We start from the raw sequence: 14,366 nt of genomic DNA on the forward strand, positions 1-14,366 counted from the left end.
AATATTGTAAAAATGGCCATATTACCCAAAGCAATCTACAGATTCAATGCAATCCCTATCAAATTACCCAGGACATTTTTCACAGAACTAGAACAAACAATCCAAACATTTATATGGAACCACAAAAGACCCAGAATCGCCAAAGCAATCCTGAGAAAGAAAAACCAAGCAGGAGGCATAACTCTCCCAGACTTCAAGAAATACTACAAAGCCACAGTCATCAAAACAGTGTGGTACTGGTACCAAAACAGACAGACAGACCAATGGAACAGAATAGAGAATCCGGAAATAAACCCTGACACCTATGGTCAATTAATCTTTGACAAGGGAGGCAAGAACATCAAATGGGAAAAAGAAAGTCTATTCAGCAAGCATTGCTGGGAAACCTGGACAGCAACATGCAAAGCAATGAAACTAGAACACACCCTCACACCATGCACAAAAATAAACTCCAAATGGCTTCAAGACTTAAATATACGACAGGACACCATCAAACTCCTAGAAGAAAACATAGGCAAAACACTCTCTGACATCAGCATCATGAATATTTTCTCAGGTCAGTCTGCCAAAGCAATAGAAATTAGAGCAAAAATAAACCCATGGGACCTCATCAAACTGAAAAGCTTTTGCACAGCAAAGGAAACCAAAAAGAAAACAAAAAGACAACTTACAGTATGGGAGAAAATAGTTTCAAATGAGGCAACGGACAGGGGCTTAATCTCTAGAATATATAAACAACTTATACAACCCAACAGCAAAAAAGCCAATCAATCAATGGAAAAATGGGCAAAAGACCTGAACAGACATTTCTCCAAAGAAGATATACAGATGGCCAACAAACACATGAAAAAATGCTCCACATCCCTGATTATTAGAGAAATGCAAATCAAAACTACCATGAGATACCACCTCACACCAGTCAGAATGGCCATCATTAAGAAGTCCACAAATAACAAGTGCTGGAGGGGCTGTGGAGAAAAGGGAACCCTCCTGCACTGTTGGTGGGAATGTAAACTGGTTCAGCCACTATGGAGAACAGTTTGGAGATACCTTAGAAATCTATACATAGAACTTCCACATGACCCCGCAATCCCACTCTTGGGCATCTATCCGGACAAAACTCTACTTAAGAGAGACACGTGCACCCGCATGTTCATTGCAGCACTATTCACAATAGCCAAGACATGGAAACAACCCACATGTCCATCGACAGATGATTGGATTCGGAAGAGGTGGTATATATACACAATGGAATACTACTCAGCCATAAAAAAGAATGACACAATGCCATTTGCAGCAACATGGATGGCACTAGAGAATCTCATACTGAATGAACTGAGCCAGAAAGACCAAGACAAATACCATATGATATCACTTATAACTGGAATCTAATATCCAGCACAAATGAACATCTCCTCAGAAAAGAAAATCATGGACCTGGAGAAGAGACTTGTGGTTGCCTGATGGGAGGGGGAGGGAGTGGGAGGGATCGGGAGCTTGGGCTTATCAGACACAACTTAGAATAGATTTACAAGGAGATCCTGCTGAATAGCATTGAGAACTTTGTCTAGATACTCATATTGCAGCAGAAGAAAGGGTGGGGGAAAAAATGTAATTGTAATGTATACATGTGAGGATAACCTGACCCCCTTGCTGTACAGTGGGAAAATTAAAAAAAAAAAAAAGATGTGGTAGAGGAGTTCCTGTTGTGGTTCAGCAGAAGTGAGTCTGACTAGTATCCATGAGGACGTGGATTCGATCCCTCGCCTCACTCAGTGGGTTAAGGATCCATCATTGCTGTGAGCTGTGGTGTAGGTTGCAGCTGCGACTTGGATCTGGCATTGCCGTGGCAGTGGAGTAGGCCAGTGGTTACAGCTCTGATTCAACCCCTAGCCGGGGAACCTCCACATGCCTAACAGGTTAAAAAACAGATGTGGTACATACATACAATGGAATATTACTCAGCCATAAAAAATGAAATAATGCCATTTGCAACAACACTGATGGACCTAAAGATTATCATGAGATTGACCATGAAAGACAAACATCATATGATTATCACTTGTATGTGGAATCAAAAAAAAGGATACCAATGAATTTGTTTGCATAAGAGAAACAGTCTCACGGTCTTTGAAAAACTCAGGATTACCAAAGGGGACAGATGGAGGGGGGAGGGATGGACTGGGGGTTTGGGGTTGGCATATGCACACTGAGGTATATGGAATGAATGGCCAACAGGGACCTGCATATAGCACAGAGAGCTCTACCCAATATTCTGTGATAATCTATGCGGGAAAAGAATCCGAACAAGAATGAATGTGTGTGTGTGCATAACTCAATCACTTTGCTGTACAACAGAAAGTATACCAGCCTTGTAAATCAACTATACCTCCATGAAACTTTAAAAAATATAACAACGAAAAATTTTGAAATATTGTGAAGACTGCCAACACCAACACAGGGACTCAAAGGGGAAAATGTAATTGAAGAAATGGACTTGCTTGAGGCAGAGATGCCACACACTTTCAATTTGTAAAACACCTGCAATATCCGTGATCAACAGTAAAGTGAAGCACCAGAAAACCAGGTAGGCAGGTGTTTCTTCTGCTGGTTTCCAAGAGCCACCTTCCCCTCTCCCAACTATTGAAAGCCAGCATTAGAACATCAAATGCCTTCCTGCTCTAATACAGTCCCCCAGACAAAGGCTCCAGCGTCGTCTCTGGCACCTACTCCCTGAATCAGCAATGTTCAATGATGCTGGTGGGAAAAAACGGCAATGCCTACTTTGCACTCAGCTGTGGGATCAGCTCCAGCGATTCCCCATGTGGCCGCAAACTCTCCACGTAGCTGCTCTCCGTTACTACACCTTCCTCAAAACCATGCAAAACCAGTTTCCCTTCTTCCCATATGAGTTTCTAGGATTATAGGCATTTATATACATGGTATCTACAACTTTACACGTCTTTATATTCTATGGATATCCTTCGCAGACATTCTATCCTTGACATGGGATAAAAGGAAAAGTTCTTACTCATAAAGTGTAATTTGACGGAAACATCCCACATCTCCTAGATTTCCATGTTAATTGGCAGTGAGTAGTGCCAAAATATCTGATGGTCTCCACGTTGGTGAAGGGATCCAAAATAAATTATTGTATCAGGTTGCATCCGTTGCTACTATTTGAAAATTCCTTCTCAGGTTTTAGGTTCACTTTCTCTGCTCATAACCTACACAAAGGCACAGATCTGTGGTCCCAAGAAGGAAACTCATTTTTCATACAAACATATTTTGAGGGAGCAAATAATACAAGGAGACACATGAAATTCCCTGCCAGGGCTTCCCGTGACAGCTCAGTGACAGATGCATGTGAGGCCCTGTCTGCCTCCAGGGATCAACAGGGAATGAGCCTTTCTTAAACATTAAAATAGTCCCTTTGGAAATAACTACAAACTTTTAATTGTTGCTGTATAATTTGTAACTGGGAAAAATAGGTTTTCACAAATATCCTCAGTTCCCCAAGCCTGTCTCCTACTGTGGCACCTCCAGGTGAAAAGATAATTGCAATCCGGAGGGGAGGGGAGGGGAGGTCACAGACCACAATCCATATCTAGGGGCCTGGCTGCCTCCCTCCCTGTCACAGCAGCAGGGGCTTGTGACCAGCACACTGAGCCCACCGTCCAGGCAACCAGGGGAAGTCAAGTAAGTACTTGCTATTTCAGTCTGAGGGCAGAATCTGCAAGAAATGAGGGGTGTCGGGTGTCTGCATATGTGATTACACAGGAGAAAGTGATTCTTCTGGCTGGAAGGAAGCCGGTGCCAAAGCAACACAAAAGGAGGACGAATTCTGGGGACTGAGCTGAGCTGTCAGAGAGATGACGATGGTAGACCAGACTTCAGTTCCAATGCCTCTTAATGTCACTGAGTGTACTCCTTAGCAGCAGTGACTGTCACGCTTTCATCCAAATGATTAAGCATTTAATCCAAAAGATGTTGAATACACTCACTGGAGTTCAGAAATAGCTCTAGAGTCGGGTTACCTTACAGAAATCATAGAGGACTTTTTCAGAGTCACTATAGGTGTGGCACTAGCACTTCCATCATTAGTAAAAACGAGAATAAATCCACAGAAATGATCTAATTTCTTATAGAAACAGTGTATGCATTTGGCAATGGCTGAAATACATGTTCTCTAACTCCGGGTTTTATGAAATGCTTAATAGAGAAATTGTTCCCTACTGAAAACATCCATGGTCGGCTCATTTGATCAGACCATTTTCCATCCAGCTGGGGATGGGATATTTATGGAAAGGTCACTTCAAACATGCTTTGCAGAGAGCAGCTGTCAGGCAAAAAAGGGATCTAGTCTCAGATTTTAAAATATTCTCATAGGTTTAAGCTCTCCAATTTCATTTGATAAACAGATAGCGTATCTTAAAATTGTCATTTCTATACTGTATTAATGTTTCAAAAGTCGTGACCTAATGGTTTATACTTGAAACCGTGTTCATAAAGAGAATACATGTTTATTTGAAGTTAGTACAATTTATTTTCTATGCCACATTTTCATACACTTGGATTTCAAGTATCAGTTCAGGGCATGACATGGTCTTCCATGACGCCTGTGACACATGTCATTCCATCCCTGTCAGAAAAGCAACTCACTGTTTCTGGAGCCAACCAATAGAAAAGAATACATTTATATAGGTGTTTTGTGATGGAGCAGACCTCTGGAATTATTCCAGAATCAGGGAATCCACATTCATTGAGATCCCCAAAACTTTATCCATCATTGACATTGACCCGTACAATAAATAATTAAAGATAAATGGGGAGTTCCCATCAGGGCTCAGTAGTTAACAAATCTGACTAGGAGCCATGAGGTTGTGGGTTCTGTCCCTGCCCTTGCTCAGTGGGTTAAGGATCTGGCGTTGCCTTGAGCTGTGGTGTAGGTCCCAGACGTGGCTCGGATCCCGTGTTGCTCTGGTCCTGGTGCAGGCCGACAGCTGTAGCTCTGATTTGACCCCTAGCCTGAGAACATCATATACCACGGGAACCGCCCAAGAAAATGGCAAAGAAAAAAAAAAGACAAATGGAAATGTGTTACAGAAAATATATTTTAAAATACCAAAGTGAATAGACAAGATATAAAAAGACATAAATGTACATATCTCTGTTATGTAAAAACATAACCACCTTTGTTGAAATATCATTCTGTTTAACGGCACTGATAGTTTACCAATCTCGTAATGTTCTTCTCTCCAACGTTGGCATAAAAAGCTGTCAAAAGTGGACAAATCATTACTGTTATCTGCCTCAGTGTTCATGCTTTTCTTTTCTTTTCTTTCTTTTTTTGTTTTGGTTCCCTTTTTTTTTTTTTTTTTTTTTTTTTTTTTTTTTGTTAGTCTTTGTCTTATTTGGTGGGGAGGCACACCCTTGGCATATGGAGGTTCCCAGGCTAGGAGCTGAAGCTGCCGACCTACACCACGTCCACAGCAACGTGGGATTCAAGCCTTGTCTGCGACCTACACCACAGCTCACAACAAGACCGCATCCTTAACCCACTTAGCGAGGCCAGGAATCAAACCTAAATCCTCATGGATACGAGTCAGATTTGGTCCCGCTGAGCCAGGAGAGGAACTCCCATAGTATTTTCTAGAAAAATACGAGTACGGATCCTCCCATAAGTTTAAGAAATCAGGGTGGAATACATACATGTCTCTCAGACTGACCCGTGTTCTGTAAAGATATTTCCTTGTCATACATTCCACTATCAGATACCTGTTTAAAGGGAAGAAATACAATTATTTTTCAGTGGGAACCCATGACAGTGAGAACCAGCTCCTCAATGACTGGGGATGCAAATTCGCTCCTGATGTTCACAGAGGGAGCAGAAATGTATCCATTGGCACCACCTGCAGCCTGAGTGTCTGTCAGGTCGTCAGGATCCGTCCCAGGGACTCCAGGTGGCCAGAGCTTAAGGGAAAAGCTCCCAGGGACATGGGCACCTTCCATATCCTCTGCTGGACCTTGAACATGATTCTAAATATCTTGCTCCCTCTTTACGTGACCAACAACATAAACAAAACTATCAACATGAGGTATGGAGATCACATCTATGGTTATTCTGTAGTGTATAGCAGCGTCACAGAGAAAATCGATGTGCCATTGGTATTATTCCGTGAAAGGTTCTTTTGGGTGCGGATGGTCAGGTCCAGGGGTTCCCTGGTTCTTCCCCTGCACAGGCACAAGCAGCGGGGCCAATACATTCATAGGAAAGATCACTCTGCTAGACCCAAAACACATGGGTTTTGGTAACACGTTTCCTTCCCCTTTAAATATTTATTGCATAGACAATACCAATTGGGGATAAAGTTTGAGGTATCTGAATAAAGGTGGATACCTTGATTTTCGTGTAATTCTCAAGGCCGACTCTATGACAAGTTGGAATTTAAAAATGCACTCGAGGCTTTTTTTGGTTTGGCAAAGAGCAGGTTAAGGTGCTTTTATGACAGGAATGGAGTAACACCTGTCACAGGAGTCGATGGAGTCCGTGCCACACCCTGCACAAGGATACTTGAAATATCAGTGTGTAATAACGTAACTGGAATAGAACATACATCTAACTGTGTTCACAGGACAAGGGTTATTATACGCATGTTTCTTATATGTGGATCCATAGTTTGTGAAGATCTTTCACTGTTACGCATTCAACTCTCAGACACCTGTTGAAAGGGAAGAACTATATGTAACTATTTTTCAGTGGGAACGAATGAAAGGGAAGCCTGTGCCTGAAGAAGGCCAAGGTCCGTTGATGGGATCAACAGAGGTCTGCCTCATATCCCCACACAGGATTCTCTGGCTCCAGAACAAGAAGCTCATCCCCGGGATGTGACAGAATGGACACCAAGGACTGGGCAATAGGAATGATCTTTTTGTTACAGACCACAGCTGGCCTCCTGGGGAATTGCTCTCTCCTCTACCATTTTCTCTTCCTTTACCTCACAGGAGGCACATCCAGGTCCACAGATGTGATTCTCAAACACATGACTTTGGCCAACCTCTTAGTTCTGCTCTCCAAGGGAATCCCTGAAACACTGGCAGCTTTGGGGTCAAAACACTTCCTCGATGATTTTGGATGCAAACTTCTTTTTTACATTCAGAAAGTGAGCAGGGATGTGTCCATTGGCACCACCTGCATCTTGAGTGTCTTTCAGGTGATCATGATCAGTCCCAGGGACTCCAGGTGGGCACAGCTTCAGGGAAAAGCTCCCAGGTACCTGGGCACCTTCAGTATCCTCTGCTGGGTCTTGAACATGATGCTCAATATTTCGGTCCCTATTTATACAAGTGACAGATTGAACAACACAACCAGTATAAGGCACATAGATCACATCTACTGTTTTTCAGTAGGTTATAGCAGTATCACATACAAAATCTATGTGTCATTGGTTTCATTCCGTGATGGTTTCCGTTTGGGGCTGATGGTCGGCTCCAGTGGTTCCATGGTTCTTATCCTGCACAGGCACAAGCAGCGGGTCCGATACATTCATAGGCATGACCAGTCTGCTAGGCCCTCCCCTGAGACCACAGCTACCCAAACCATCCTCGTCCTGGTGTGCTGCTTTGTTTCCTTGTGGACACTCTCTTCTGTCTTACACAGCTGTGTGGCCATTTTTAACAATCCCAGTTTCTGGCTGAAGAACACTTCTAAGCTCATTGCTGCCTGTTTCCCAGCTCTAAGTCCCTATATTCTCATGAGCCATGACTCCAGAGTATCTAGATGCTTCTTTCTGTAGAGTGGAATTCAATCTTACCTGAAACGATCGCTAACGTGTAAATCACATGCATATTTACAATGATCAGCTGCTTATCCATTCATCTCCTTCAATGTATGACACTTGTGAAATACGTTCACTACCACAGACAGGGACGCAAGACAAACTGAGCTTTTGCTCCCAAAGAAACACCACCATCCATAGCAATGACAATACAAGTGTCATGTATTTATTAAGTTCATACATATGCAACTGACTCTATCTCTGTGTGGCTCACGGAGTTCACAGTTTATGCATTCTTTAAGCTATGGTTCCACTCTAAATGCTTCCAGATGATATAGAAGAGCAGGGATTGGAAGAAAGGTTTTCTGTACCTTCAAAGGAAAAAAATACTCATGAGCCTAAGAGTTGTAATAACAGAAATACTGAGTCTCATAGAAAAACTGTAGATTGTCCTTTGTCCTCGAGAGGTATGAAGCTTATCATGTCTTTGACATGTAAACACAACCCGTATTAACTCAAGTTATGGCAATCAGCAGAACCTAAAACTGAAGGAAAAAAAGAGGCCTCTTGAAACACAAGCTGATAGAAAACTTTTCTCTTCCAAAGCCTCCTTAAAATTACATGTCAAGGGCACATACAGATCGCTAAAAAGCTTCTTAACAAATGATAAAAGACATGAGCAAGTACACCTAATTTCTTCAAATGATTACTTATAAACTAAGGACTTTTGTCTTGTACCTGATTCATGACTATACTTGTTTCGTTTTGTCTTGTTTATTGTCTTTTTAGGGCCACACCCCCAGCACAGGGAGGTTCCCAGGCTAGGGGTCCAATCCAACCTGTAGCCACCAGTCTACACCACAGCCACAGCTCGTGGAATCCAAGTGGCATCTGCCACCTACACCACAGCTCCTGGCAACACCAGATCCTTAACCCACCGAGTAAGCCCAGGGATCCAACCTGCGTCCTCATGGATGCCAGCCGGGTTCCTTAACTGCGGAGCCATGAAGGGAACTCCGTGACCACCGTTTTAAAATAAAAAACTATGAGATCTCTTTCTGCATCTATCTTTCGGTGTGTTGGCATACAGTTGTTCATAGTAGGTAAGAGTTTTCAGGTAAACCTTTTTTTTTTTTTAGGGCCACACCCATGGCATATGGAGGTTCCCAGACTAGGGGTCAAACCCAATCTGTAGCTGTTGGCCTACCCCACAGACACAGAAAAGTAACATCCAAATCTGCATCTGCAACCTACACCACAGCTCACCCGAATGCCGGATCCTTAACCTACTAAGCAAGGCTAGGGATCGAACCTGCATCCTCACGGATGCCAGTCAGATTCATTAAACACTGAGCCATGACAGGAACTCCTAGGTCATCTTTTCAACAATAATCACTTTATGATACTTCTACTTAAATAGTTCCTAAATCCTGATGGTAATTGGCACCCTCAGAGTGTTGCTAAGTTAAATTAAATGATGGAAATTCAGGGAATGTCTAGTTCATTTCTACATAAGATCAAATACTCTAACAATAATTACAAAACAAGTCCAAGGATACCTACTTCTGACCTCTTATCACAGAGACAAAATATGTCTGGGTCTTTTAGTAAATACGCCCTGTGCCTTCGTGAAAACCTGGCTTGTGCACTAGCAGGTGTTTCCAGAAATTATCAAGTGTACTTGCAAGCTCTCCAAGTCACAAGGTGCTACCATATTTCACAACTAATTAATTCTTTAAGTTCCCCCCAAAAAATTAAGGGGTGAAAAGTCATGGTAATAAGATAATGTTTGGGTGTAAGAAAAGGCAGAAGGCATAGAGAGTTTCTGTGAAGAAAAAAAGTGATTTCCTCATAAAGCTGATTATCTAGAGTGGAAAGAGAACAAGAGGCACACTCAAATGCACACAGAATGCTGCAAAAGGTGTAAGAAATTATACAAAAAAACATATGTTGGTCAAAACTGACAAAGAGTGAAAGGAATTTCAGTCAATGAGTTTTTAAAGTAAACCGATACAAAATTGAAGTTTGATTTTTCTCCCTGTTAAAATGATTAAGTTCTCTTATTGGTCTGTTCTCAATAAGAGATTGTAAACAATGATTTTCCTTACCTTTTTTTTTCTTTTGGTCTTTTTGCCTTTTCAAGGGCCGCTCATGCGGCATATGGAGATTCCCAGGCTAGGGGACTAATCGGGGCTGTAGCCGCCAGCCTATGCCACAGCCACAGAAACACAGGATCTGAGCCACGTCTGCAACCTACACCACGGCTCATGGCAACACTGGATCCTTAACCCACTGAGCAAGGCCAGGGATCGAACCCACAACTTCATGGTTCCTAGTCGGATTCATTAACCACTGAGCCACGACCAGAACTCTGATTTTCCTTACTTTTTAGAGTAATATCTCTAGGTAAATGGATTAAGAAGATGTGTGTGTATACACACACACACACACACACACACACAGTGGACTACTGCTCAGCCATGAAAAAGAATGATATCATTCCATTCAAAGCAATATGGACTTAACTAGAGATTCTCAGACTAAGTGAAGTAAGTCAAAGAGAAAGACAAATACCATATGACATCAGTTCTATGTGGAATCTAACATATGGCACAAATCAGCCTATCTACAGAACAGAAACAGACTCACAGACATAGAGAAATTGTGGTTGCTAAGGGAGACGGGGAGGGCGTGAGATGGACGGGGAGTTTGGGGTTAGTAGATGCAAAGTATGACATTCAGAATGGATCCGCAATGAGGTCCTGCTGTCCAGCACAGGGAAGGATCTGCTGTCCAGTCTCCTGGGATAGAACATGATGGAAGACAATATCAGAAAAAGAATGTATGTCATGTAGGACGGGGTCACTTTGCCGTACAGCAGAAATTGGCACGACACTATAAACCTTCTATACCCTGATAACATTAAAAAAAAAAAAAAAAAAACTAGAGTCATCTGTCTAAATGAAACAAAGGTTCACTATGGTGTTCTTTATCAGGTCACTGATTACAAAGACCAAAAGAAAGAAAGAGTGTCAATTCAACACTCAAAGAGCAAAGGCATTTTAAAAGCATTTATGGTTCTGGCTTCATCCTGGAAGTCTTTGTGAGTTTGATTAAATAGATAACTAAGTGTTGTCCACAGTGACCTATGATCGCCTTTGACCAAGTGTTTTGAGCCTTTCTGACAGGTTGTGGGTTTTTTTTTTTTTAGGGTTACACCCGCAGCATATGGAGGTTCCCAGGCTAGGAGTCCAATCAGAGCTGGAGTCGCCAGCCTACACCACAGCCACAGCAACGTGGGATCCAAGCCATGTCTGCGACCCACACCACAGCTCCCGGCAACACCAGATCCTTAACATGCTGAGCGAGGCCAGGGATCAAACCTGCCTCCTCATGGATGCTAGTCAGATGTGTTTCCACTGAGCCACGATGATAACTCCTTTTTTTTTTCTTTTTTGACATGTTCTTAACACTTCCAAAACAAAATTCTGAATGAAGTCTTATTGACTTGAATGACTTTGGAGTTTTCCAGAGGATCCCTGAATACCTCGAAAGATTTTTTTCCCTTCTCCTTACAAAAGAGATATTAAATTAATCATGTCTCCTCTCAAATAAATGATGACAAACTTTCTCTGGTTCTACTGTATGGGTAAATGTTATTAATATAAATATTCTAGAAATTATATGCAAGTCTCAAAGTTTGAATATGTCCTAACGTTATGAGTCATAATTCTAGTTATGTGTCATAGATAATTAATGAAGGCTCCTTGGCAATCCCATTCTACTAAGTCAAGTCTTTAATAACAGACATTTTAAGTCTTCTATTATTTACAGATTTTTTTTTAAAGGGCCACACCTATGGCATATGGAAGTTCCCAAGCTAGGGGTCAAATCGGAGTTGCAGCTGCTGGCCTACACCACAGCCACACCAATGAAGGATCCAAGCCCCATCTGTGACCCACATTGCAGTTCATGGCAATGTTGGATTCTTAACCCACTGAGCAAGGCCAGGGATTGAACCGGCATCCTCACAGATACTGGTTGTGTTAGTTACCACTGAGCCACAATAGGAACTGCTACAGATGTTTTTATAAGACCTTCCTGCAAATGTCTTTTGTCTCAGAGAAATTCATAGGAAGGAATACAAAAAGTACTCCATGTAAATCAACCATACTTCAGCAAAAAAAAAAAAAAAAATTGAATTTTTAAAGTACTCTAGAATAAAAGTTTCTGAGCACTTTATCATCATACCACAGATAAGTGTAAGAATTTACAGAATGCTGATAAAGAAATTGATGCCTTCACAAAATTCTAACAATAGATCAAGCAGAATGAGCATTTATTACATGGGACTAAATGAATTGAAAAAGATGATTATAATTTTGATGATTTTTTATTTGAGACTGCTGACTTTTTAAATGTTTCACTTCTCCAGATTTAAGAAAATCATTTTCTCTTTTCTCTTAAGCTAACTATGCCTTAAGCAATTTGGTAAATTACATTTTGTAAGCAGAACTGAAGCATTAAATTTTTCTCCTTACCCAATCCCTTCAGAATTCAGAAACTCTAGGTGAGTATTATTTTTGTTTTGGCAATAAAGTTGCTTGCATAAATTCAAAAAGAATCTGTCCTCTAAATAAAAATGCACAATGGGAACCTTTGATTACCAAAGGTTTGACTGGACTGTCATCTTTTAGAGAAAACTCCATAGACTCTGATATGACCAGACAGTTTTAAGAAACTAAGACTGACTTTTTAGACCCAATAAACCTCTTTGGAAAAACAACCTGGTACCTTGCTTACTGGCTCCTTGCTTACCAGGTGAGTAGGAAGAGTCACTTCCTGCCAAGCCCAGAAGCCTCCAGCTATTTGGGGGACTTCGGAAAGAAAGGAATTCACTCATATCTATAGGCAGTGCAGACAAAGCCTGGTGGCAAAATATTTGTCTTGGATTCTTAGCCTTGAGTTAACGATTAAAAGTTCATGCTGGAGATTTCTTATAAAAAGTTTCGGGGGAATTCCCTCATGGCTCAGCAGGCTAAGACTCCAGCATTGTCACTGTCGTGGCTCTGGTTACAGCTGTGGTTGTGGGTTCTATCCCTGGCCCAGGAACTTCTGCATGCCTCGAGTGCAGCCAAAAGAAAAAAAAAAAAAAAAAAAGGTCTATATGGTCAATCATTCTTCTTGCTGTACTGAAGTAAATAACCAGGGCACACTTACTGAATGTAGATTTGGTTTACAAACATGTAAGTCCTAATTTGGCTACCTTTGGTAAGAATGGCAGTAACCAAAGACAGAAAATTCTGGTTGAGAAAAACTAAAATACACACTTGCGGATACCAGGTTCTAATTCTATGAATTGTCTTTGAGATGTTGTGTTATTAATCTGTAAACTAGACTGGATACTGAATTCTCATTTCCTCCAACACCTAGCTAGGACATGCCAAACAGACATTTGCAACTTTCTTCCATCTTTTTGATTTAAAAATCATTGAGGTGGAGTTCCCGTCGTGGCTCAGTGGTTAATGAATCCGACTAGGAACCATGAGGTTGCGGGTTCAATCCCTGGCCTTGCTCAGTGGGTTAAGGATCTGGCATTGCCATGAGCTGTGGTGTAGGTCGAAGATGTGGCTCAGATCCTGCATTGCTGTGGCTGTGGTGGAGGCCAGCGGCTACAGCTCCGATTAGACCCCTAGCCTGGGAATCTCCATATGCCGCAGGAGCGGCCCAAGAAATGGCAAAAAAAATAAAAAATAAATAAATAAAATTAAATTAAAATAAAAATCATTGAGGACTAAAACCGCCCTTTTCTTGAAGCCCGGAAAATGAAGCTCGACAGTTAACTTAAAATTCATAGAAAGTGCCAAAACAGTTCTTCAAACATTCCTTGTGGGGGTGGTTGTGTGAGCCACTCAGAAAGTTGACCTCAACACCCAGCAGCATCCTCAGAGACATTTCAAACTGCAAACTGTGCTTCTAGAAATCTTCCTGACTGATCGCCCCCTGGGCTCAGAAACTCATTTATAATCTTCTTTGATTACTCATCCCTTTTCCCCTTGTGTTTCCATGGACAGGCCTCTTAAGAAATACCTGATTGCTTATACAATCTAGGCCTCACTTTGGGAACCCAGCAGCATCACCACCTCTTAAAATGAGTTTACCTGAGCTGACCTATGGTCAAGACTAAGAGGCTAGATCAACCAGATGGAACAATTTACCAGCTCAACCTTTTTATTAATTTAATTGGGCTATAGGTGACTTACACTGCTGTATTAGTTTCAGGTGTATAGCAAAGTGAGTCAGTCATACATATAAATATTCCATTCTTTCTTCCCATATGGGTTCTTACACACTATTGAGATTTTCCTGTGCTATACAGTAGGTTCTCATTAATCATCTATCTTGTACAGGACAATGTGTATCTTATTCCCACCCCCCCCAATGGTATCACCTATGGTAACCTGTGAGTTGGTTTCTGTTTTATAAATAAATTCTTTGGTGTCCCTTTTTAATTACATTCCACATGTAAGTGACATCATATGCTACTTGACTTTCTCTGGCTGACTTCCTTCACTCAGTGTGATAATA

General features: G+C 41.6%; 1 protein-coding gene across 1 annotated transcript; it reads left to right on the forward strand.

Moving 5' to 3' along the window:
• On the forward strand, positions 6,627-7,796 carry LOC110261366 (vomeronasal type-1 receptor 4-like). Its single transcript, XM_021097567.1, has one exon. The coding sequence runs from the start codon at positions 6,897-6,899 to the stop codon at positions 7,794-7,796; it is 900 nt and encodes a 299-aa protein (XP_020953226.1). The 5' UTR covers positions 6,627-6,896.

This window comes from Sus scrofa, chromosome 6 (assembly GCF_000003025.6).
Source record: "Sus scrofa isolate TJ Tabasco breed Duroc chromosome 6, Sscrofa11.1, whole genome shotgun sequence".
In the NCBI taxonomy this organism is placed as follows: domain Eukaryota; kingdom Metazoa; phylum Chordata; class Mammalia; order Artiodactyla; family Suidae; genus Sus; species Sus scrofa.

Excerpts from the sequence above, each read along its gene's own strand:
- LOC110261366 (XM_021097567.1), top strand. The coding sequence starts at position 6,897 with ATGGACACCAAGGACTGGGCAATAGGAATGATCTTTTTGTTACAGACC.